This window comes from Gambusia affinis, linkage group LG02 (genome assembly GCF_019740435.1).
Source record: "Gambusia affinis linkage group LG02, SWU_Gaff_1.0, whole genome shotgun sequence".
NCBI lineage: Eukaryota > Metazoa > Chordata > Actinopteri > Cyprinodontiformes > Poeciliidae > Gambusia > Gambusia affinis.
In genome coordinates this window covers 10,618,624-10,644,445 of record NC_057869.1, presented here as the reverse complement: position 1 = coordinate 10,644,445, position 25,822 = coordinate 10,618,624, and the positions used below count along the sequence as shown (strand labels likewise).

Here is a 25,822-nt window from a genome sequence, read left to right as displayed (position 1 = left end):
CTACAGAGGATACACAGATGGATGACAGTACCATTTCATTTAGACAGAAAACTAAGAGGGCTGGTTCAAATGGTTCTCACTTACTGCTACTGAGACTGATGAGCTCTGATCTTGGGATAACATCGCTGCCATTGTAAATGTAGTTGTAGAAATGCTTAGGCATCATCTGTTATGAGTCTGAACATTTATTTTTAATGGTTTTTAACACTCACTACAACTGATGGTCTTGTTTATGTAGTTTTGATGTGACTTTATTACAAAACTCTGCAATTACTTATCCACTGTTCAGGACCACAAAGTCGAGAGGTAGAAACAAGAGCCTAATGCAGCAGTCAGTGGGCAAGACAGCTGGCCAGTCCAAGATAGGGACAGACAACCATGACAACCATGACAACCATGACAACCACACACATACACACTCATTTCTCAGTGCAATCCAGAGTCTCCAATTAACCTAACATTCATGTTTCTGGACTGTGGGAAGAAACCAGAGTAACCGCAGAAACTATGAGAAAGCACACTGAGTGTGTTAGAAACCCAATTATGAAAAGCTGTATGTTCAAACTGTTTCTACACGTGGATGCATTAATTGTGTCTATATGTAGAGTGTGAGTCAAAGCAACAAATATTTCCTACAAAAATTTAGCTGCATCTTCACTGATCTGAGTCATGTACAGCAAGCAATATCTACATGCTGGTCCTTTTATGTTATCTATCTATCTACTGACAATCTGGACTGAAAAGACTACTATTTCCATCAATTTTCTGTACACCCTTGTCCCTAGTGGAGTCGGGAGGGGTGCTGGTGCCTATCTCCAGCGAATGTTTCAGGCGAGAGGCAGGGTACACCCTGGACAGGTCGCCAGTCTGTTACAGGGCAACACAGAAACAGGCAGGACACACAACCAGGCATACACACACCTAAGGAGAATTTAGAGAGATTTACCTGACAGTCATGTTTTTGGAAGTGGGAAGAAGCCAGAATACCTGGAGAGAACCCATGCATACACAGGGAGAACATGCAAAAATGCAGAAAGACCCTGGGCTGGGAATTGAACCCAGGACCTTCTTGCTGCATCGCAACAGTGTGACCAACTGTGCCACTGCGCAGCACTACTATTTCATTTAATTAATTAAAATGTCTTAATGAATTTGGTATTTTGTATTGAAAAGCTTTGCCTCGTTGGAAAGTTTATAAAAAAATAAACAAATACAATACACAATGAAAAAATACAATGAAAATTTAAGGACTTAAAAAGGGAAAGTAAAAAGAATCCATTGCATCTTTTTAAAAACTTATACACAATTGTCCCCATAACAGCTGTCACCAAGCAAAGCTGCTGGTTTAGAGTAATTCATTTTAAGATATTTTCTGCTGAACAACCACTGCTCTTGATATGCACAGAACATAAAACTCCTCTACACATTTTTGAGGTGTCATAGAACTCATGTTCCCTAAGATGCAAAAACACCTACCATCTCAAAGGTCAACAAAACTGATGAATACGCATCAGAAGATTTTTGTTCCGATTTGAACAAATGATCACATTTTAGTACTTTTGTTTACATAAATGTTAATATCAAAATGACTTTAAAAAGTTAGCTAATGAATTAACATAGCAAAACAAACAAAGGCTTGAGTGAAATATTTCAAGCTCTTTTTTTTCCAGTTTTAATGATTATGGGTTTGAGGGGAAGAAAACCCAAATCTCAGTGTCTCAAAAAAATTGACAATCAAATTTAAGCATAGATGTTAAGTTTCTGAAAAGTATGTACATTTCTCTTCATTCAATACTTGGTTGAGCTTCCTCTTGCATTAATTACTGTATCAATGCTCCGATGACACTGTACCCCAAACCATCACTGACTAGATGCTTCACACTAGAGTTCAAGCAACCTGGCTTCTGTGCTTCTGCACTCTTCCTCCAGACTTGGAACATTTATTTCCAAATGAATTTCCGAATTTTCTACAATTGGACTCTGGACCATTGCAAAACAATTCAGTTCCTTTTCTCCTTAGCCCCAGTGAAACGTGTCTGATATTCTCTCTGGTTTAAAAATGGCTTAACTGTGACATTTGCTGCTCATGCCTCTTCGTTCTATGATGGCACGTGATGCACCAACTCCTCTGTCTACTCCTTGTGAAACTCCTTCAAGTTCTGAATTTATTTTGCTTGACAATCCTCTCAAAGTGGCAGTTTGCCTTGTTGCTGGTGCACCTTTTCCTATCACACTTCTTCCTTCCATTCAATTTTCCATTAAAATTCTTGGATACAGAACTTTGCAAATAACTAGCTTCTTCAACAAATGCCTTTTGTGACTTACTCTCCCTTTGAACGAGTTGAAGACTGTCTTTTAGACATCTGTCAGTCAAGTCAGCGGTCTTTCCCATGGAAAATACTGTTATATCTTTGTACTATGGCTGGATTTGTGTATAATTAAATAGGTCTCCTGGGTGGCACCCTAGTGTTTAGGTTGTTAGAAGACAATCAAAAATTACTATAACTTTTTTGGTGAAGAAGTTGATTATCAGTATTTATTTAGGCTAATGCATTTAATAGGTTTTCCTATCTATTACATTACTGGATTAATATACTAAATACTCATGATTAAACGCTGCAAAAATATTTCAGCGTCAAATAATAATCTGTAAATTAAAGCGGAGTAAAAACAATCCAAGTTGTATTCTTTTTTTATTCGTGGCTCTTTAAAGAAATCACCTTTGCGATCACAGTCAGGATCATACCAAAACTTAGTTTCTCTGAAAAACTTAAAACTGTTAGTGAACAATCAAAGAGTTGAATTGAAAAATTCACAACTTTTTATTGAAACTCTTCGGCACAGACACAAGAGCTGAAGTTTAGTTCCTACTGAGTGGAACACCGCTCCTCCCATCTCTTCCAGTGGTTTGCTCCTCTCTCCAGCTGATCGGCCCATCGTCCCCAGTGGCTCTGTCCGTCGTCGGCTTTGACGGGCCCTGACACCCACTGAGACTGGATTAATTTTACGTGTTCTCAAGCCGCTCGTGTCGGCAGAGCTACTAATTTTCGGCTGAAACTCTTAAGAATTACTCCGACCCGAGTAGGGACTTTTAAAGCCGGGGCTAGCTGAGCGCAAACAGGAGGCCTTCACTCCATCCACGGATTCACCTGCTACGCGACAGCTTATCACGGAGGTCCGATATGGGGGACACAGGGAGCGAGGGCAGCAAGGGTCCAAGCAACGTCAACGTTTTACCCCCGCGCTGTCCGTGCGGGTTCTGGGGGTAAGCCAGAAAATTTTCTCAAATATATTTCTTTACAATGTATCTTTCTTTCTCAACAGTTAGCAAAGTCGACTGCTACTAGCATTAGCAACTCTTAACAGAGATGAGCTGCCGTTCTTGTCATTACCCCCTCCTCATTGTTTTGTAGCATTAGCTTCTAGCTAACAGCAGCTGGCCTTAGTAACCTCAGCCTGTGAAGGTAGACATTAGAGTGAGTGTGCGACAAATCCAACATGTAATGTTTCAGTTGGGACAGCGTTAATACAGTGGGAACTACGGTAGTTAACACACCGTGTTCATGTAGCAAACGATTGAACCCACTGGAAGGCTGTCAGGCACACCATGAGTAAAAACACAGAAGTGTTAAATTTTTTCAACAAAAAATAATAATAAATAAACATAATTCCGTCTTGGCACATATTTTTGTATTTATTTCTCAAAGACGAAAAAAGAGCTTATGTGTGCAGATTTTTGTTGAATGTTCATTAATCCAGTATTAACACCTGTTAGGGACATTTTTATCTACAGGTCCTCTCACGCTCATTCAGGTTGGACGGGGAGTGTCATAGACGGCCATTTTTTGGTCTTCCCAAGAGATGTTAAATTGAATTTAGGTGTAGACTTTGGCTGAGCCACTCGCATACATTCATAGACTCCTCCTAAAGTCACGCCTTTGTTATCTTAACTGTGGGGTTGAAAGCTGAATTGTTGCAGTAGTCTCAGACCCAGAGCAATGTGGTGCAGGATTTCTTGATTTTTTTTTTTTTTTTCTGTGACCATACTGTATCTCATGTAGAATAGGTGCCCAGTACATCCCCAGTGCAGGATGCTGCCACCACTATGCTTCACAGCAGGTGGTGGTTACCAGTGTCTATTTTTCTCTCAAAAAGAAACATAGAATTGAGGTTCTGTTTTGGCCTTATCAGACTAGATAATCATTTTCATCTTAAAGTTGTTTTTGGCAATTTTCAAGTTAGCTGCAATAATTTTGAGGGGAGTGACCTCTTTCTGGAAACTACCATACAAGAGTGATTGTATGGTGGTTCTCTTACTGCTGATGGTTCTCTTATCCCCACAAAGGAAATGGTGGAGCTCATTGGACAATTGGTGTTTTGGTCAACTTTCTAACCAAAGCTTTCTTCCCCATGTAGTCTGTGTGGTCAGACAGCCAGACTGAGGCTCTTTATGGCTCCAGACGTTTCTGATAAATGTAGACCTTGGTGGTTTTCGGAGCATTCATTGCTGCTGAAATGTATTTGTATCCTTCCTCAAATGTTTGGCTCCATCTAAAATATAATTTCTTAGGGCTTCCAAAAATTATTTTCAGGTTTCATTGCTTGGTATCTGATCTGATATGTTGTGAGACTATAGAGAGATGTTTGCACCTTTTTGAAATTATATTAATTAACCAAAATAATTTTAGCCCATTGATATCTCAAAACATTATATATAAGTAATAATGGTTATTATTATTATTATTATTATTATTATTATTATTATTATTATTATTATTATTATTATTATTATTATTATTATTATATTTTATTGTATTTAAATATTCTATATTTAAAAACTACTTATTATTTTTGAGTTATTATTGGTCACATTTGAAAATGAATAGTCACAATTCTTTTCAAATGATGATTTGAAAATGATAATTTTAGTCCTTTCAATTTTTTTTTTTTCCCCAGGCAAGAAAAGTGTGTGCTTATTTATCAAAATAGGTTATTTAGGGTATGCGAGAATATTAATTCAGAGATTCCTAGGTTAATTTTAAAATTCTATTCTAAAAAAGATCAGGCCCGTATGGCAACCTTCTTCAGTATAACAGGAAGTAAGTTCGTTCATTTTGGGCGTGTTTACTTTATCAGTGGGGATTCTCAAACCGTTTACCCACAGTAGCACGCAAGTTCTTGTTATTGAGGAAATACCACAGATAAAAAGGGCATCCACAGACCTGCTGATACTAACATCCAGGTTATGGATGCCTGAATTGAAATTGTGCTAATCATTAACAGTTTGACAAAGTTTAACAAAACAGTATATTGCATATTGTAGAACAGGGGTCCTAAAATCCAGGCCTCACTGTTTGGTGTCATGCAACTTTTAGTGTCGTCTTTGGTGAAATACACCTGAATCAAATGGTTGGATCACCTCCTCAGTATGCTGTCAAGTTCTCCAGAGTCCTGCTAATGACCTCATTATTTGACTCAGGTGTGCTGAAGCAGAGAGGCACAAAAAGTTGTAGGACCCCAGCTCTCAAGACCTGGATTTGAAGACCCTGGCTATAGAGCTTCGCTGTTCTAGTTGATACCTCAAGAGCTACTGTCCTGCAACTTTTAGACGCATGGCTGCTCCAACACACCTGAATGAAAAAGCTGAATTCCCTCATCAGTATATCCTTCAGCTTGCTCTGCAGGTACCTGGTAACAAGCCATCCATTTAGTTCAGGTGTGTCGGAGAAAGGATGCAACTAAAGTTCCAGGATAGTAGTTCTCAAAGATTGGACTTGGACAACTGTTGTTGCAAGCAGTGCAAATACTAAAAATGTATTTAAAACTAAGTTAAAAAGTTTATATTGCTCTGAACCTATTGTTCAACTTTGGAATGGATCCCGTCTTCCGAACTGCTGTAAAAAAGTAAAAAGGTGGCTCCAAAATGAGTTGGTGTTTAAATTTTTACTTGAACAGTGTGCTGTATGATGCAAGCCTCAACTCAGAAAACTGCAATTTATAAAATTATGTCAAGACACTATAAAGAATCTTAATCAGTTATATTCACATGTAGATAAATATATTTAAAGTCTGTTATGTGTTCTTCTAACTGCTTTAGTCCAATACAGTTAGATTAAGTATATTGGAACATATAAAAGGCTAAGTTCCAAAGAGTTTTCTTGCTAAGTAACATAATACAAGTACAGACAGTTTGACTGCCTTGATATTTTTTTTAGGTTGGTTGACATTCTGAGATTTAATTTCTCTCATGAGGTAGAGAGGTATACTTTTCCAACATTCATTCTAGCCACATCACTTCTGTGGCAGGTAGTTTGACATTCTTTCGTCTAACTGGAATGCATTTCCCCTACAGCCGAAACAAAAAGTCGTGAGCCAGTTCTTCTGTAAGTAAAGCAGGTGTAAGTGAAGAATTTGTGCTCATTAAGCAGACAAAAGAGTTGGGTGGTCAGAATCAAGAGTTTTGCAGACATAGTCAATATGTATGGAAACTTTAGAAAATATGAAGGCTAAGCCGAATGTTCATCATTATTTCTGAATATGGTACCAAAGTGCTAGGTTCTTCAGGCTGCTGTCACTATTGGAGAAACATGCTGGTCGCTTGAGTAACTATCAGAAGGACTGTTGCAAGTGGGCAATGAACAAGTGATAAATGGGATTTCTTGTAATGCCATGTAATCTGCTTTTAATGCTGAAGATGCAAAACAGATGTTTCTTATTGTAGATTACTGTCTAAAATGAGGGAACTCATTATTCAGTTTGCCTGCCTTAATGTTTGACTTCCCCATTAGTGCCATTTTGTCAAACTCTTACTCAAGGCCACCATGTATAGCTGTAGCTGTTCATCTAAGAATTAAGTCATAATTGGTCTCTGCATAAGAAAAGAAATATAAAATTGATTATTTTAGGTACACTTCAGTGCAGATTAGAAATGTATGAACTCATTATAAAATAGATGGCTTTATATTGGGATTTTTAATTGTATTTGATTCAATAATTATTTTTAGGAACTGTGGTGTAAATATTTTATATAAAAAACACCTTTAATGTGAGTAATGGTAATAATAAAGTTGACTATTTTTCTATTTGCCTGATTGTGATTGAGTTCAGGTATTCTCTGTTTAATAGCAGTGTGATTAAATAAGGGATACATATGAAAAACACAGGAACTCTTGTAAATTGGCTCTAGTCAAGATAATCAGTTTAATGTTCATCTAGTAGCTCTAATACGCTTCCCAGATGTTAAGTCATTGTCCATCATAAATCAAATGTATAGAAATAAATCTGACTTCAACCAACCCCAGATGAGCTGTTGTTATATTATTCCTTCACTAATTTCTTCTAATGTTTAGAAATCTTTTCTTCCAACCATTTTGGTTTTTATAGCTCAGAGAAAAAGCAGACAGAATGGCAGCTGGGTGTGTTTTCTTTCATCTGGTTTCTTCTTGGAGACAGAATTTTGCATTTTTCTCAAGTTTTTTTAAACTTGAAAATTATTTAGAGCAATCTTGCTTTTGGCTAGGTAGTGAACTAAAAGGTGCTGTGCTCTATGCTGAAGCAGCATTCTCAATAGAAAGTGTCCAAACCGCAGGAATGGCATTGCTGAAAAATGTTGCAGGTTTGAAACTGTGACTTTAAACTATTGTATACTTTGACCACAAGTGTCAGCCTAATTTTTCTACAATGGCTTTTTTTCTGTCTGCAGAAAATGGCACACAATTAATGCTTCAGTCTAGCATAAAATTGACTATTTATTGTTCAGCATTCTTTGTGGAAAATGTAAAAAGGAATAATTTTACACAGCAAATTTGGCACAGTACTACATTATTTATGGTCTCATCTTTCCTTGTGACTTAAATCCAGCTTAGTTCCTGTATGTGATAGACCATCACTCTAAATAATTTAGGCTCCCTCACAGGTGACACAATGTCTTGGATGATTTGGTAGGTTTTTGTTAGATTTTTTAGTTTTGATTAAATCAGTAACATCTTAACAGAATTAGACTTCCTCAAACATCAACAATTTTAACCCAGTTTTGTTCCACTTAAAACTGGAGATGACAGAATCTTTCCTAATTAGGTATTCTTGTGGACCAGTGGTGAAACGCAGGTTTTCTCCACTCTTTTTAGACTTTATTTAGGCTTCAGCATATTTCTCGCTTGCCTTCATTCCAATCTTTCTTAATGAAACTGTGGTTTGATTGCCTTTCATTTGCAGGGCTAATCGAAAGATGGGGGTTGTATGCTCTCTACATGCATGAGATTTAGAATGCATCCTAGTTTTTTTGTTTCCTCTTTTCTGTTTCAAACTCAAGACTATAGATACTTAGAAAATGCCAGCCATCCCCTCTGGTTGACTGCAGCTGACCCTACTTTTAGAAACGAGGACAAAGGTGTGCAACGAAGCGCCCAAAATAAATAGAATGTGACTGATAGCAGCAACCGTCACACTTTGTGCACAGACAGTCAGGACGACGGCCGGAGAGGAAATGAGAAGAGCCTTCTCAGGAGGAAGCTAGAGCTATCTGTTGAGAAAGAGCTGCGCTACTGAAACCATCAACGCTTCGCTGGTCAACTCTGTAACAATAGCTATTTTATTTCTAAGATTTGTTTAAAGATGAGAAGAAAGAACCATGTATTGGGGACTGTAAGAAACACATTTAGGGCTCTAGGAAACTAAAATGCTTTTGTTGTTCATGAACAGGTCAGGTTATTTGAGGTTTTTCATTAACAGTTGCAAAAGCAGCAATCAAATTGTTTAAACAGTTTTCATGTCAGCTGCCTGCCTTGCCAAAACAGTGCCCTGGGTTTCTTGATTTTATTTGGAACATAATTGCTAATTCCAGACATTTGCTGCTCTAAGATTACTCTGAGGAATAAGAAATGGGATTTTAGGACTAAAGTTTTAATTAAATGTTGAAATAAGTGCTGATTAGAGATTCCATAATGAAAGTATTGTGCCTAATTTTCCAACTTCCTGTTTTTATGAAACCAATAGTAATTTTAATTAATTCTCTTTTCACTTTAACTATAATATAAAAAGCATATAAGATTATTTTTTTGTCCTTTGACCCTGAACAGACATTGATAATTCCTATTAGGGGTACAGAGTCTTAAAAAGATAACATTATTATTAGCTTTGCTAACTGTAAACTTTATACTCTGTATATTCCTGAAGAAATGTAGACTTTTACCTTAATTTAGAGATTTTCAAAAGGCCTCCTACATTTTCAAATCCAGCATGTTCCATCACAGAGAAAAGTTGAATGTGAAAAAGTTAAAACTCTGCTGTAACTTTGCTGTAATAACTTCAGCCTTCCTGTTCTTGCTCTCCTTCAACCTAAATAATGAACCTATCCAGACATCATAGAAAATAAATACTTATTTTATGTAATTTTTGTATTTCTGTATTACTTCTTACTTTGGTTGTGCTTTGTATTTTATTGTATTAACCTGTCAACATGTACTGATCTCCAGTCCATCCTCGTCTATTGCCTTTTTATTATTTTATTTAGTTAATTTCTTGTTTTGGCCATGGTTTTAATGAGCTGCTGGACATTTTACTTTCCGTTCTTGAAGAGAGAGACTTTCTGTTGTTGCCTTGCTTAACGGCTTGATAAATTAGTCTTGCAGTCTTCCATAAAAATGAATCCTAGATCTCAGGTGTTTATTTTTCCCTGTTAAACACTGAAGATGTCATTAACAAAGTGTTCTCTAATCCCCCCAGGTCAAGCAAAACTAAGAATCTCTGCTCTAAATGTTTCGCAGGTAAGTTATTCTGATCTGTGCATTTGTGCTCGGTTTCTTCTTCCTTTTATTGTATTAAATGAGGAGTACACTAAGTGGAGTTAATACTACTTGTCTCTAAGTAAATAAATTTCCCATTTTAGAAAGTGGTGAGCAGTTTTGATTGAATATTTTTATGCGGTCTTCTAAATAGCTTTATTACAAGTTTACACAGGAAAACAAGCTGGGACTGTATTGTATTAGCGATGCCTGTAAAATATGTTTTTACAGTTTTCCCAGATACTGCTATATAAACTTTTATAATGTGCATTCACGGTTTTATTGTATTCATTTTATGTGTTGTGCATTGATTGCTGTATATTTTGTTGAATATACTTTTCTTGTGAAGCACTTTGTGACCACTGTCTGGGCAAATGTCATATAAAATTGAACTTTTACTCACTCATGTAGGCTATTAAATATGTGAAGAAAAAAAAAATCTACTACACGGTTAAAAGGTCTTTGAGTATTTCCTCATAAAATGCTCACTAAAATAAAAGGCTAGTGTTTAAAACATTTTCTCGAGATGTCATTTGACTAACTAAAAAGTGTTTTTCTGATTACTAAAACTTGGTCATTAGTATGTCTAAAAATTGCATATTGGTATTACAGAATATTCATATTTATGTATCTCAGGGTGTTTTATCTCCGGAACTTTTTATTTTCACCTGGCTCAGGTTATAATCACATGCCAGAAAGTCTTGGCTCTTAACCTAAAATCTGTTCAGTTTTGTTCTTCATCCAAAGATGCATCGCTGTGCCACACATATTTGAAACATTCCCCTGTTAATTTCGAAAACATGAACGTTCTTTTGGAAAAAGTAGACTGAGACAAGAAGAAAACACATTTCAACTTGCCAATTTCTTCATAGACACTGAGAAGAAACAGCCAAACGATGATTGTGCCCCAAAGACCTCTTCAAGCACCAGCAGCAGTCAAACGGACATCTTCTGTACTGACACAAACAGCATTAGTCAGTCCCTGATGTCAAGATCCAACACTTCAGAAGAACCTTCGCCAGGAGAGACTGGAGTGGCATCTGTTCATATTCAGAATGGTAAGACCAAAGGTTTTGTTTTTAATCTTTTTCTAAAATATGCTGCTCAGCATGCTTTTTATTGCAGTCTATAATTTGGTTTTCTGAGACATATGGATTAGACTGGACAAAGATAGGTATCTCAAAAACACATTTTTATTGGATTTGAGTCAGATGGTGAAAACGCTCTTCCTGACCACAGATGGACCGCAACCTTTCAGCACCAACTCATAAAAACATTCTTTGTTTGCTTGCTTGTCTTGTTTGAAATGTGCCAAAACATGTGCTGCCGGCTTTTGTGGGAAAACAAAACCATATTGTGAATATACAGGAGCCAGTCAGGATCTGTCCAATCCGATGCCAAAGCAGCATTTCTTCTTTTCCAATGTTGATTCTGGCTTTAGCTCCGAGATCCACATCAGTCTATTCCTTCTACGAAAATGTCTCTAACCATATAGACACCACAGAAAATGAATTTCTATGCAAAACACATTGAAATCACTCATCTTACTTAATAACCAAAATTACTACAAATGACACAACATTCCAATCTGGATCGCTAAGACTCATCTTTTAGTCAGCTCAATCTTTGTGACGTTGTGTCTCTTGTACTCTTAAGTCTTCAAACATTATTATCCTCTTAATTGCTTCTAGTCTGTCAGAAAAAAAAAAATCAGCAAAAACAGTATTCTAACTTTAGTTATTATCCTATCTTTATCCCAAAAGAGCATAATGCTTTTGAGTGTACTACTGGGTTGTACTCCTTCCACTGCTCTGCCGCCCCCTTTGCTGGTGACCTTGGGCAAGTGTACTTCCATTCTCCTGAGATCTTTTTGTTTATTGTTTTGGTTTGAACTGTCTAACTAGCGTCAAAATCTAATTGATCAAAATTACACAAAATATTGAAAGAGGTGCATAATGGTGATATAAGCTGTTTAAAGGAAACTAAAGCACCAAAATACAACATTTCCAATTTTATTGAACAAAATCTGTATCGTAAATATGTATCATTTAGTTGATTGCTATGTCTGCAGAAGAATCAAGTTCCCCTTGTCCTTATAGACACCAACAGAGTGATAGGAAAGGGTGTCTTCTCAGAAGCAAAAGTCCAAATAGGACACCTACAATTGCCCTGGCATCCGTCATCCCTATAGTGTGACAAGTTTATTTGTAGAGGTCTATTTGGCACAGGTGAAAAAAAAGTAGCATTAAATTGATGTGTGGAACTTAAAGAAAAAAACTCACTAATCTTGTCAACTGTGAAATAGCTGCAGGAGTAATTTTGACCATATATTAGATTCATGCAATAATCTTTGAAAAAAATTAAGCTAGTTTATTAATCTGCTTAGCATTACAAATTATATAAATTTAGGTGATTTAAAAAGAAGTGTTGTTTTTATTCATTACCATTAAATTGTTTAGTATTACTGTTGTTTTTCTCACGGATATGTGTGTGTAACTGTTGGGTTCCTTAGAACAAGGAGTCAATTATGTATAAAGTTCACTGAGAGGTTAAAATTTTCTGAAATTTAAAACTGAAATAGCAGATTATTAATTGTATAAAAAAATATTTTGTAGGGCTCTTTTTTTAACCATCTATGGGTTGGTCTCAATCTGCTCACGGGAGACTTAAGCATCTTTTGTTAGCTATCCATCATAGCTGGTGTGGAAAAACAAAACACCTCACAGCTTTAATAATGGATTCCACACTGAAGAGTCACGGTCTTTTTAGCTGTTACTGTGTGGAAAATGGTACAAGAGTATCCGAGCAACCATGGGCAAAATGTCTGTTAGCTTTTGTTTATGGTGCTTTCTGATTTTAAACTGAGCTTTTCAGTGCAACCCAGTAGTGCACCCATCTGTCTCTCTGCTTCATTTGAATCTTTGTAATGTAGTGAAACATCTCTATTGTATTGTTAATAATTTAAAAACCTAGAAAGAAGAAAATAGTGACGTAAAAAAGCAAAACTGAGTCTTCAGAGGAAGGAAAAAATATCACATACAGTTGTATTTTTTAAATTGTTGCCTTTTCTTATTTTTGCTCCCATTTTGCCTGTATTGTCTGTTTTTCAGGACTATCCAACACAGATACTGTCTTGGCTTCACTTTCCACCCCCACAAAGCGCTCATACGAATCTGGTATGCCTCGGTTCTGTTATGTCTTTTACCACTCGCTTGTTCTTTTCACTTACACAGCTGATTTTTGAGAGCCCACTAGGATCAAGGGCATTGGATAGATCCGAAAGAGATTTATTTAATTCCTGAGAGTATTCTGATGGGAAGGATACCTGGATCATGCAGAATGAGCAAACAAAAGCTAACTACTTGTTTGCGAGTGTGAGCAAAGACTCTTGGAACAGTAGCCAGGAAGTACAACTCAGACATAAAGTGACACAAACTACAATGGCTCTCAAAAGTGTGCACCACCCCGGCAAAACTTCAAGTTTTTTTGAAGAAATAAAATTAGTCCATAATCATTTTGAAACCTATTCTAAGTTTTATATAACAAATATTCTGTAATACTCAAGAAAAATAAATAGATTTATAATGTAAAAATGCAAAATGACTCCAGTCTTCTGGAGCTCACACCTCCCATTAGTCATTGTGACTAAAACTGTAAAGTTCAGCTATTGTAGTAAGAGCCTTTTGCATTTGCTTGTTTGCATCCTTTCACTAAACTCAGGTGGGAGAGGAAGTAAAGGAACTTCTTGTACAAAAGGGTACAAAATATTCCACAGCATTTTATATACACCATATTGCAAGGAATAAAATGGGACATTACAAGACTAGACATTTCTGACAAGAAGAGAATACTTAAACTGAACAAGAGAGGTTGACAATAACATTGAAGGAAATGCAAGAATTTTCAAAATGTGCTGGTTATCTGAATGTAACAACAGTCTATATTGTAGAATTTGAAAAATATGTAATTCTTTTCCCCCAAAGAAAACATGACTAAACATTCCCAAAGCCCTGAGGGTGAATGTGAACTAAGCTTCAACTTTTGGCCTACAATTTCATAATGTTTGTTTGGCAGAAAAACAACACTGAACTTCACCAGAAGAACACTGTGCCAGCTATGAAAGCTGGTGGTGGTAGCATCATACTCTGGGGTTACTTTGTTTTCTTTTTTGTCAAGGTGGAGGAGGCTAATAAAGTTCCATATACCATTCAGCTTTGGCACAAAACTCTATGTCTTCAAGAAAACTAAAAAAACAATTAAAATATTTTCTAGCTACACAGTTGGCACAAGTATACATCCAAGCTGACAAAACAAAGACTTCAGGAGAGGATAAGAGAGGTCACAACCGGATAGATTTGTAAAACTTTTGTAAACTTTAACCAAATGTGCACTAAATTGGAATCAAAGTTGCTTTAATAAAGTATTAGTTCAAGATTGTGCAAAGTTATGCAACCATTTCACCATTACGTTCTATTTTTGCCCAAATAACTGCATGTATTCGGTTAAATTGCACAGAATAAAAGTCACATGTGTAGGTTACATTGCCTCAGTGTGACTTTTGAGGGCCACTGTAAGTTAGAGGCAAAACAACGTGACATGATCTAAGACAGCTGTGGAGTAAGTAGGCAACTCTCTCCCCGCTGTGTGTGAATGTGCTGATCTCCTGTCTAAAGTTACAGAGTCATGTGAGTGTTGGGGTTAAACACACATTCACATGTTACATCATTTCAGGCCTACATGTATTTATGTTTAAAACCTGCACTTGCACTGTTTTTGCACATTTCTTTATTGTATGTGATCCAAATTAAAGCTGTTTAGCCTAACTTCAAATCTAATTTAAATTGCTTGTAAGATTACTTTAACCCATATAGATTAACAGCAACATACAAGGATAGAAAGGCTAAGGGAGAAAGGATGCCATTTTTCACAGCTTGAAGCTGCACATGTACAGACTCACACACTCGCATACATAGGGGATCGATGAGACAGGCTAGTGGGACGGGGAGGGGGATGTCTGACTGCACTGCATGGCCTAGTTCTCAGAGATTTATTGAGTGCTGATCTGCATTTTGGCAGGGCTGGGGAAAAAGTCTGCTGGATTGATGAGAAAAGCTGAGTTGAAATTCTAGCCAACCAGCGGAAGCTTGCTACAGGCTCCTACTGTCCCTCATGTCGGGCATGTAATCTAAAACAGGAGACCTATTAATCTTGCTTTCTCCCTCCTTCGTTTTTTTGACACCAAACCAGCATTTTGCCCTCTTTCAGTAGTAAATAGTTGTTAATTCATCTTTAAACTGTTGTAGATTGGATAACAACCTTCAAATATGTTAATCTCTTGCAGAAAACAGGTCAATCTTTACTTGTTTTGGTCATCATGCAGCTTTTTGCTTCAACTTTTAAAACTACAGCAGGGAGTTTTGAGAAAACTATAAGCTTAACCTGACAATTTGAGTCAGCACACTCCCTCCGCCTTTTCCTCTGCTGTTTCCTCCACAGCAGAGCTTGTCCAGATTGTAAGAAATTCTATTTTTCTGTAATATTAGGTTGTTTCTCTGCCACCAATTATTCATTTTTTACATAAATTTGTCTCACTGTCAGGACATAGTGACAGTTTTAACAAATTTTTATAATAGTTACCTTCAGCAGCATTAAATCTTGCTACAATAAATCTGTGATACATAATCAAAATTAACTGTAAATATGACCAAGAACTCCTGGAAATACAGTTAACCGTAATTTTTTGTTGTTTATTTTGTACTATCTTGTTTACTTTATCTGTGCACATTTTCCTGTGTCTTAAGCCTCAGAGTCAGAAAGTGACTCTTCACCAGAGAAGCGAGCAAGGGTGGCTGAGGTCCCAGAGGGTGAGGAGTGTTCATCGTCGTCATCATCATTGTCATCTTCGCCATTTTCTTCTCGCAGTGGCTCTAAACAGCGGAGCCGCAAACGTTGCCATCGCTGCCAAACTAAACTGGAGCTGGTACAGCAGGAACTGGGCTCCTGTCGCTGTGGTATGATGACATTATCAGTAATACAATCCATCTAGGTACATTTGTAGTTGAACACACTGATTAACACATTTATCAAGCGCAATACATACAGGATTACTATGAATGTGTCTTTTTTTTTTTTACCTTTCCAGCGAGTGATTTGAATGACATTGAGACTAGAATTATGGGACTTATGGGTAATTGTCAGGATTAAAATTCCTTTGGAACAGAAACAAAAATAAGTCAATACTTAAACTGAAAGGGAAAGGTTGAAATTTAAAGTTTAAAAGCATTCTGGATTTCTAAATGAGTAAAATAAGATTATAATGTAAATAATATAATACAAATTAGACTTTTTTAGCATTTAAAGTTAGATATGTTTTTAAAAATTTGGACTACCACTTAAATTGATAAGATGTTTGCTTTGACTTTACATAAAGCACAGATAAGTAGCTCTGAGCGATCTTAACATAGAGAGATCATTTAGGTAAAAGGTCAAATCCAAAATGTGTGTGTACTATGGCATTGAGTAGTACCTGCCTTAAAGATTAAAAAATACATTTACATTTTCTGGCTCAATGTTTTAATTATGGATTAGAAAAATTGCAGAAGAGCAATTCAGCTTTGGCTCTGCCATTAGTTTTTGTGCTTTGGTTGGCCTATAGGGACCATTGCAGAAAGCTTGAATGTTTCTCATTGCGAATAAAACATAAGCCAATTACCACAAGCCCTAATGCAGTTTAAACCAATACTTGGCTTCCTAATCAACTTGTTTGCATACAAATTAAAGTACTTCAAAAGTCAAAGCTCTTCGCTATATAATATCAGTCTCCTTATACCAGTGCAGTAATATCTAAATTGGAAATTGACTTCTCCCCTCTTTTTCCATTGGTCATCAATTCCTAATAGTTTAATGCTTACTGCGAAAACATGGCTTTTAGGAAACCAAAAGAGGAAATGGTGGCAATTATAGTAATTCCAACTGTTGCAGTAATTTCAGATTATTTTGCTAATGGTCCTGGCAGAATGTGCTGCAGTTTGTAAGCCAAGAGGATCTGAAAATGAGTTGAAAGCATGAATGCATTTCAGATTGTAGATCGGAGAGAAAAGAATCTGCCAGCAGAGAAAGTGATCTAGTGTTGTCACATTCAGTAGGCATCTGCTCGATTTGCCTTGCCTCTAATATAAATTTTCTAAGTATTAGTATGACATAAGGGAAGGGCTCTGGTATTAAATTGCTAATTAACTCATTTGTTTTGACATTAGAGGCTAAAAACCCCTAGAACAAAATCCTTCTGAATCATGTTGCTCTCAGAATATTATGCAATTACAGACTTACCAGGTCCACAAGCAGTAACTTGAGTCAATTTAAATTAGTGGAATAAAAATTTAGTTAGGAAAGAACTTGAATCCCACCTTTTTTCCCCTGCTCAGGTTCTTCATATTTGGACAGAAATAATTACCTGATCAGTTCAGGGTATTTAAAGAAGATTAAGTGAATACAGGTCCATCTCAATTATTTAGAAAAGCTGTGATTTTCCTTTTAGTGTTTCTATTCAAACAATAAGACCTCTACTTAATAGAGTGAGCACACAGAGGTGATGCATTTCAAGTATCTGATGTGAAAACCCAATTTCTTTAGCAAAATTATTGTATAGTGGGCCAATTCAAACAAATAAATTTTTGATACAGAAATGCTTTGTGTCTTACAGATGACCTCAGGCTTGACAGTTGTTACAAAAAGAAAGCCACAAAGATCATTGCTGAAAATGTTACTGCATCCTAACTGCTGTATAAAAAGTGTGGTTGAAAAAGATGCAATAGCAATTAAAATAAATTACCATTTAATGAAAGAGTCCCTGTGCTTAAAATGTACTCAATGCGTTTTAAGCAACAGCAGAGGTAGTAAAGGTTAGTAATGCATTGTATGTAGCTTAAGTCACTGTCAGTAAGGTTTGGTTGTGGTTTAGTCAGTGTTCTTTTGTGTTGCATTCAGTGGTTAAAGGTGACGGACACAATGCCTTTTAATTTTGCTTTTTTTGATTATTTATTTGAACTTAAATATTTAGGAAAACCCAAATCTAATGATGTGTAATCTTTAAAAATTTTACCTTTGTTGACATATTTCATCAAAATTTGTTAAAAAGTGAAAAGTAAAAAAATGAAAAGTTACTTAATTTATAATGAGCTCACTAATATTTTCTAAAGGTTTAATTTAGTAGAGCTTAGAATATCAAAAAGGTTTGGTGGCTAATTTTGCATGTGTGGTTTCGGATCGGAGGAAAATTATGTCCCATTGTTGCCCAACTTTCCGGCTGCTATTTCCTTCTTTTGTGCAGTCGTCATACGGGTTTTAATTGCACAGCAGCCAGATGTCAAACTGGGTTTTTAATCACCATTTATTGAATGACTGCAGTGTTATAATGTGTATTAGTTAAGTAATTTCTGACAAATAGAGCCAACAATAATTTCTAATCGTTTTGAGCATACTATATCGGCCAGATTTATTACTACAGCGGAGTCTGTGAGGAAGACAATTGTTCTCTGCTGAATAGAATCAGAACAGAAAACGGCAAGCAGAACTATTTAAAGTCTAATCAGGTTTAAAATGGTCTGTTGTTTGTGGTATTTTTTACATGCTCAGTTGTTATTTTGTTTTTAATTTTTTTGAATGCAGTAAATTAAATGACCTTCTCCCTCTCATACCAATGACCCCTCCCTTACTGTCCAGGCTTCATCTTCTGCATGCTCCATCGTCTTCCTGAGCAACACGATTGTCTCTTTGACCACCAAGGGCGCGGCCGTCAGGAGGCTGTGCTCAAGATGGTCAAGCTGGACCGTAAAGTGGGCCGCTCGTGCCAGCGCATCGGGGAGGAGTGTTCATGAGCAGCAATTCTCCCCAGAGGAGCCCCGGCTTTCAGACGGAGTCTCAGCACTAACAGGGATATGATTTTTCTCCTCTTCTTTAATTCTTCAGGGTTTTTCACAAGGTTTTTTTTTTTTTTTTGATACAAACTTGAATTTGGTCCATTTTAAAATTAGCTCGCTCTTCAATTCTCCCCTGCTCTTCTTGGTCTGATCATATCCCTTTTGCTAAGATGCCTGTTGCAAGTAAAATAAATTTGATAAGAGGAACATTTTAGAGAAAAGAAATTATAATGTTGTTTTGAGGAGCACTTGACTACAAATCTATGAATGGTGTGAAAGTATATAAAGGGATGTCAAGTTGAAATAGTTCATATGTTTGTGTTGGAAACCAGACTGTACTCTTTACCTCAGAAAAAAAAGAATGATCAGGAGGAGAAAATGGAGAAAGAATTGGTCATACTACTTGCACACTTTGGCTTTGGCGCTGTTTCTAGACTGCTCTTTACCTCAGAATCCAGACCAGAGCATCTTTGTACCCTGCGCCAAGTATGGACTTTGTGAGGCTAGCTAGTTAGCCAGCCTCAGTTCAAGTCACGTCTAACCCACACTGACCATCCAGCTTTTATAACCCTGACTCCTTCAGAAAGACAAACCGCTATTAATCACCCACCTCAGGATCTCCGGCGCTCACCCTGCCCTCGCCCTCCCATCAGCTCGCTTTATTTTCCTCTGCTCTGCAGAAAACCATTTAACCATTTGTTTCCACATTGTTTAAAACTGAAGGTGCTTCTGCCACAGTGGACTAAAAGGAAGAAAAGTTTCTGGACACTGACGGTCTATAATCAGGACCTGCAGACTGTGCTGGATGTGGACACATGGGGACAGCAAACCCCTTGTTCTCGGATTATGTAGATTTCAGTGTTGGGAAGGGTGTATGTTTTTCTTTTCTTTTTTTTTTTTAATCTGCTTACCCTCTCCTTATCTTTCACATGTAAGCATTTCTTCAAATCCATGCTCTTTAATCAACAAGTATGAGGCTTTTGTGTGCTTGTATGCAAAATTGAAAAAGGCTGGTTTTAAGGACATACAAGACGATGTGCTAATGAGGAATCCCTGAACCTGGAGGGCTTTCGTCCTTATTGAAGACTTTTGACTGAGGACTGAAGATGCATTAAGTAAGTGATGGGTTCCTGTTTTGGACTCTTCTGTTTAATCAGGTCTTGCACATCATGTTTTAGCCCTTCACTGCCGGCTAGTTTCCATGCCAGCATTGAAGTAAGATATCTTTGAGCTTCTCTCCGTTAACCAGTATATTAATATTCCTCAATACAAGATTTGATTTTCATTCAGCAGGATGAACCTATCTCCTATTTTCCACATGTTTCATTATATAATTCGGTTTGTTTGTTCTCTTTTCTCCTCCTTGGTTTGCTGCAACTGAGGAAACCGAACTATGGTGAGCAAAGTGTTTGAAATAATTGGCTACAGTTGCCTTTGACATCTCTTCTTGGGGGACTGACAAGGAAATAAATGAATCTTGTGTATCTTAAAGAAAACCTTGTTTAACCTCTTTTACTTTTTGGACTTAAGCATTTGGTTGTGACGTGCTTAAAAATGAGAAAAATGAATGTTAAAGATAATAGATATATAAATATATATATATATATATGTTTCTTTTGCATTACTTTTCTGCTTCCACTTTCCTGTTCTTTTACTGATTTAAAAATAAACTGGGTTAGACAAAAACTGGTCATCCCTGGTGTACTTCCTTCCCAAAAAAATATGTGTGGTGTAACGTGTTTCAGGCAAACGTAAGACATTGCAGGTTGAGTCTTCTTGCAATGTGCTGGTTCCCTGGAGTGTTCTAATATTCTGCTGGTTTTTATAGAGTTATAAACGTCTGTTTACTGCTCACAGAGGGCTGCTATAAAGCTTCTCTAATTCACTTATCGTCTTTGCTCGTGTTCGTGCTTATGTGTGGAAACCGTGCACGTTAAAAGAGACTTTTAACTAAAGTTGCCTATGTTTGCTGCAATGGGCCTCTGAGGTAGGCTGCACTAATTAATGTTCTAAAAAAATATATATTTTGCAGTGATCAAAAGAGGTCCCTAAATGCTGGAGTTGGTCAGTTGCCAGTCGGAGTGTAATCTCTTTTTCCTCCTGTTATGCTCTGCTGAGTTAAAGCTGGAAAGGTTCTAATTGGGAAGATTGTTTTTGCTGTCAAGGTTTTTGCCACATCTAACGTCTCAGTTGGATAAGTTGCCAATCTCTTAATTTTCTGTAACAAAAGAAAATCTGAAAAGTAGGAATTCAGATTAATATAATGAAATATATATATATATATATATATATATATATATATATATATATATATATATATATATATATATATATATATATATATATATATATATATATATATATATATATATATTTAATAATTATTTTGGTTATTGAAACTTAGTCAAAATCAAGAACCTATGTGACTAAAAGCTAAACAGGTGCAGGTCACTGAATTTTAATTTAAGAGATGTTAAGATACTAATGAAAAATCAAAACAAACTATTGATGCATTACACAGTTTTATATTACTCAGATTTGTATTTCCATTAATTTTCAAAAGACTAGGCACACTACCACAACCACGTTTAATTTCAGGCAAAATTTCTGAAATTCTGCTTATTTTTTTACAACAGATATGACACACCAGTTCCACTTCTGTCTAAATGGTCCACAGAATATTTTCCCAAACTTCTTGGGATCTTCAAGGTGTTTAGTTTTTGGCAAATGTAAGATGAATATTATTATTATTATTATTTATTGCCTTATAACTTTGGCCAGTCTTTCTGTGAATCAGAAAGAAATTGTTAGGAAGACCTGCTGTGGTTTAGATGTGGTTTTAGGCTGTTTCATGATGAGTTCTTGATGCAGTCTGGGAGTAATTTTGGTTAGTCGGCTATTCCTGGACAACACCTCTGTTTTATGTTTGTGGTTTTGTGTCATCTTCCAGACTGACAAGATGTCTATGACCTTGTTTTTCATTTTTGTTTGAATTTATTGTAATGAAGAAAGCTTGTGTTGCATTTTGAGACCTTTTAGCCTACTTCATGTTGCTAAGTTCTTATAAAGGGATTTGTTTTTATTCTAATGGTATGGTAGATCTATGTGTGGCTTGTGAAATTGAACCCAGCTTTCTTAAACATGTTTAATCACAATAAATTCATAATTTTACAGGGGAGTATCATTACCTCTTCACACAAAAGCAGACTGGGTCGTCATAGGTACTTTCTGTAATAAACGAAATCAGAATTTCTAAAGTTTCTTTTTATTTACTCTGGCTATCTTTGACATTAATTTTGTCTGAGCTGAAACATATTAATGTGACAAAAAAATAAAACAAAACATTTGTGAGGGGGCAGATATATTTAGACAGCCCTGTATTAACCGAGTTAGACTGAAATATCCCCTTTTATAATTTTAACAGTACCTCAAAAGAAGCGCATATCTTAGCTGTCTTTCACTCTTCTGCTAGACCACAGTTTTATTAGTAATCTTTTAATCCTCCCTCAGGCTTTGTGAAGTCCTCACTTTGTCGTGGTTGTTACTGCCTTTTCTCCTCTTTGTGTTTAATGCTGTCTTGATTATATTCTGACACCCTGGCTGAAGAACGGTGCCAGAATGGGGCGGCAACAAGGTGCATAAGATCTGTATTTGCAGGAGGCTGCCTGGTGTTATAGGGGGATTTGAGGGATAAGATGCAGTGGCCAGTGGTTAGTAATCTTCTTAGGGCTTGACAAACAAGAAAGCCTGCCATTCTATCTGCCTTGATTGGCTTCAATCAGCTATACACACCATCTGTGTATTGAACACTGCCTTGTTAAATGCTTTGTCTCAGGATTCTCTCTGTGCCCTTCGTTTTGAGACCACAGTCTTTTTCTCTTGTCCTCAGACACACCGGCGCCACTTTTATTCAATAGAAGTGGGAAAACCGCTGATTTTACTTTCTTGTAAACACAAAGGATGAAAGTAAACAATGATCTCACATATACAGTAAAAGCAGTCATAGGTAACAATGCTGAAAGTAAGCAGTAGATCGTTTTCACAGTCTGGCGCATGACTGGCTGTTTTCTAGTCAGAGCTGGTCTTGTATCACAGTGTTGTGATAAGTTCACTTATTCTTATTAAATCTCATGAGCACTCAGCTCTGTGAAAGCATGTCTGTAATTACATCGTCCCCATTACTTCCACTTAAAGCAAAGAATATGGTTGTCATTTGATAAGCTCATAAAGAACACAGATGTGGAAAACTGCTGTCTGATTTCAATAATGCAGCATACGTACATTTAGATGTGATGTATTGTGAAGCTACAATGACAGCTAATTGTATAATTTGTTCTGTAACAATTCAAGAATACTGTACAACAAGCTATTGTTATGCTACGTATTGTAAAGTAAATAATGAAATAGTACAACATGATCTTTAACTAAATTCATGTGGTTTGGGCTGCATGATGGAATTGGTAGTTAGCACACCAGTTACCTCCCTACCTGTCTGTCTCTCTTTTTCTTTATAGTGGTCAACTATCCTCCATAGTTTATTAAACTAACATGCAGGCCTTCCAAAGCTGGAAAATCACATTCTGTATATATCCAGCATAAATTAAAAGAGGTTTGACTTTGGAATTTGACACCTTGAAATTGGGCTCTGTCTCTTTAAGAAGTTTCTGCTCTTTCTGACACTCTGCCACAGTTCCACCAGGTGTTTGCTAATTGCTGCTGCTAGTCTGTAGCAGCAGAGTGGCGGAGGCGCTGCTGAGGGCCGCTCCGTGAGAAGGACGCACGATTGCATCTGAAACACCGAACTCATTTATGATTATGCGGAGAGTATTTCCAGTTTTGTTCTCAAGACATGTAGGTAAGATACACTAGAATTTACATCCAGTCGAATGCCATAAATGTCTCTTGTTTGTTGTGAAAACATGTAATCAGCTCCTTTAGTCTTTATGCAACTTACATTCAATTTCTTGACATGAATCTGTTTTGCTGTAGCTGCAGTCATGGTAAGAAAAAAAAAGAAAAAAAAAACACAGATTTTGAATTATTTGGTTACACATATTTTTAAAATAGTTAAATTTTTAAAGGTGGATCTAATACTTTCCATGCTATTTCATTTAGTTTTTACTATAGTTTAATAAATGAAGGCAAAGCAGAACTTGGAACAGGCCAGATCCTTTTCATGACTAAAACCTATATTTTATTAGGGGTGTGCTTTCTTCATGTCATTATTATCTTTTACAGGTTGTATTATGCTACAATTTTAAGTATTAAGCATTTTTAAGTAAATAAATTAGATCAAAATTGTTTTCCGGAAATGATAGTCATTTGTCATTGTTTTATTATCATTTCCTTCCTCATTAAGTTATCATTAATATTAAATTGAAATCTCTCTATGAAATGAACAATTTTGTGCGAAACTGTGACAGACAGCTTGAGGATGAATTAGATTCTACCAATCGTACTTTTCCTTGACCTAAAAATAGGGAGCAAGCTTAACTGATGTAATCAATGTTGCTCTGTATTTAATTAATAAGATTCAAATAATAAGACAATTCTGGATTTTTAGAGAGGTTGTCAGTGATGCTTTATACACATTTATACCTTCTTTTAATGTGCCATGTGATGAATTCTTAGCACACTCTATAGTGACTAAAAAAATAACAATAAACCTTTTATAAATGATGGCTGACTCACCATAGTGCTTTATACAGTAAATGAGTGGGCAGCTCAGGCGCAGCTTCTGATAAAGTTATGCAAACAACTAAATGCCTGTGGATGCTAAAGAGCTATAAATTCTCCATAAGTAATGGGCAAGCAGGGGAAATTAAATTTCCATTAAGTTTCCAGAAACACAGCTGCAAATCAATGCTACAGCTTTAAATATGTGGGATGTGTGCCTACTGCAGGCCTTAGATGTAATAGCATGGAAATGCATAGGGAAAAATCAGTTTGCCTACTATGAACTACTTTGATTTAAAAGAAAAATCCCCAAACTATTTGCATAGATCACCACCATGCCTTATTAAGACAGCAGTATATTTTACATGATAACTCTGGAATGACTGTAAGTCAGCAAGCTTCAGGAAAATGAACCACCCTAATTTTTAAAAATCTTGTTGGTGAGCTGGAATATTTAAACTGTGAAAAAGGGCAAGGACACTGGAGGGGCTCTGTGCTCTCTGATTGCTCTTCCAGTTTAATATTCTTTGAGAGTTACTCTATATCAGGAGACATATACGACATAATCCGCCTTCATACCATAGCTAATGACTCTAGTATCATCCATTACCATTTCAACCACCAAAAACTGACAGTATTCTGCAGGGGATTCAAACAGGCCTGCTGCTGACATTTGGTCAGGTTTAAGAGGAAATTAGCTGCAATGGTGAAAGACTCAATCCCAATATAGCCATTACTGTCTGATTGACTTTTTCCCTCCTTATGACCTTTAAGGAACAAGCTGACTACACACTTCTTCTCAGCTGCTGGCTGACTTCAACAGAATAAGGCAAAGAGTGATAGAATCTGACTTTAATGAAGAAGTCTTGTATTTGTATTGAAGTTAGGAACAGTGATGGATGACAGAGATGGATGGAGGAAGAAATTCCTGTCTTGAATCAGATCCACTCAAAATTTAAAATCTAAAATAAATTCAGCTTAAGTTAATTTCCAAAATAAATTTGCTGCACTGTTGAATTTTAAGATGAAGTTTACAATATGTTATGAGCAGTTTTGAATCAGTTCTCTCAGTTGTGACTAATACTTCTAACATACTATTGCATAGTCATCTTACTTTTCAATAGCGTTTACTGTTTATTTACAAAGAGACAATGTACTGTACAACATTTGATTGACCTTTTCAAAGGAGAGATGCATGGTACCAGGTTACAGAAAAAAATGCTAATTTCCACCTGAAGTCCCTGGACAGGTTGATGTTATCAAATATGATTAACAGATCATGAATTGGTGAAAAGGGTTAGTATAATAATTAATTACATACATGCCTGATAATTCAATACTTAGATCGCACTAAAACCAAGCAAACCAATCAAATTACAAACCATCCATAAATCAATTTATTTGCCTTCATAAATGGCATAGAAAGAAGAGGTTTAGCAGTTCCTA

The 25,822-nt window shown here is 36.3% G+C and overlaps 1 protein-coding gene across 1 annotated transcript; it reads left to right on the top strand.

Moving 5' to 3' along the window:
• The first annotated feature begins 2,853 nt into the window (after window positions 1-2,853).
• Window positions 2,854-19,153, top strand: LOC122846761 (AN1-type zinc finger protein 3-like). The gene is made up of 6 exons (XM_044143906.1): window positions 2,854-3,265; window positions 9,724-9,764; window positions 10,655-10,840; window positions 12,893-12,958; window positions 15,584-15,793; window positions 18,504-19,153. The coding sequence occupies exons 1-6, from the start codon at window positions 3,183-3,185 to the stop codon at window positions 18,656-18,658; spliced, it is 741 nt and encodes a 246-aa protein (XP_043999841.1). The 5' UTR covers window positions 2,854-3,182; the 3' UTR covers window positions 18,659-19,153.
• The last annotated feature ends 6,669 nt before the right edge of the window (window positions 19,154-25,822 follow it).

Excerpts from the sequence above, each read along its gene's own strand:
- LOC122846761 (XM_044143906.1), top strand. The coding sequence starts at position 3,183 with ATGGGGGACACAGGGAGCGAGGGCAGCAAGGGTCCAAGCAACGTCAAC. Across the intron at positions 3,266-9,723 it reads TGTCCGTGCGGGTTCTGGGG|GTCAAGCAAAACTAAGAATC; the intron begins GTAAGCCAGAAA and ends TAATCCCCCCAG. Across the intron at positions 15,794-18,503 it reads ACTGGGCTCCTGTCGCTGTG|GCTTCATCTTCTGCATGCTC; the intron begins GTATGATGACAT and ends CTTACTGTCCAG.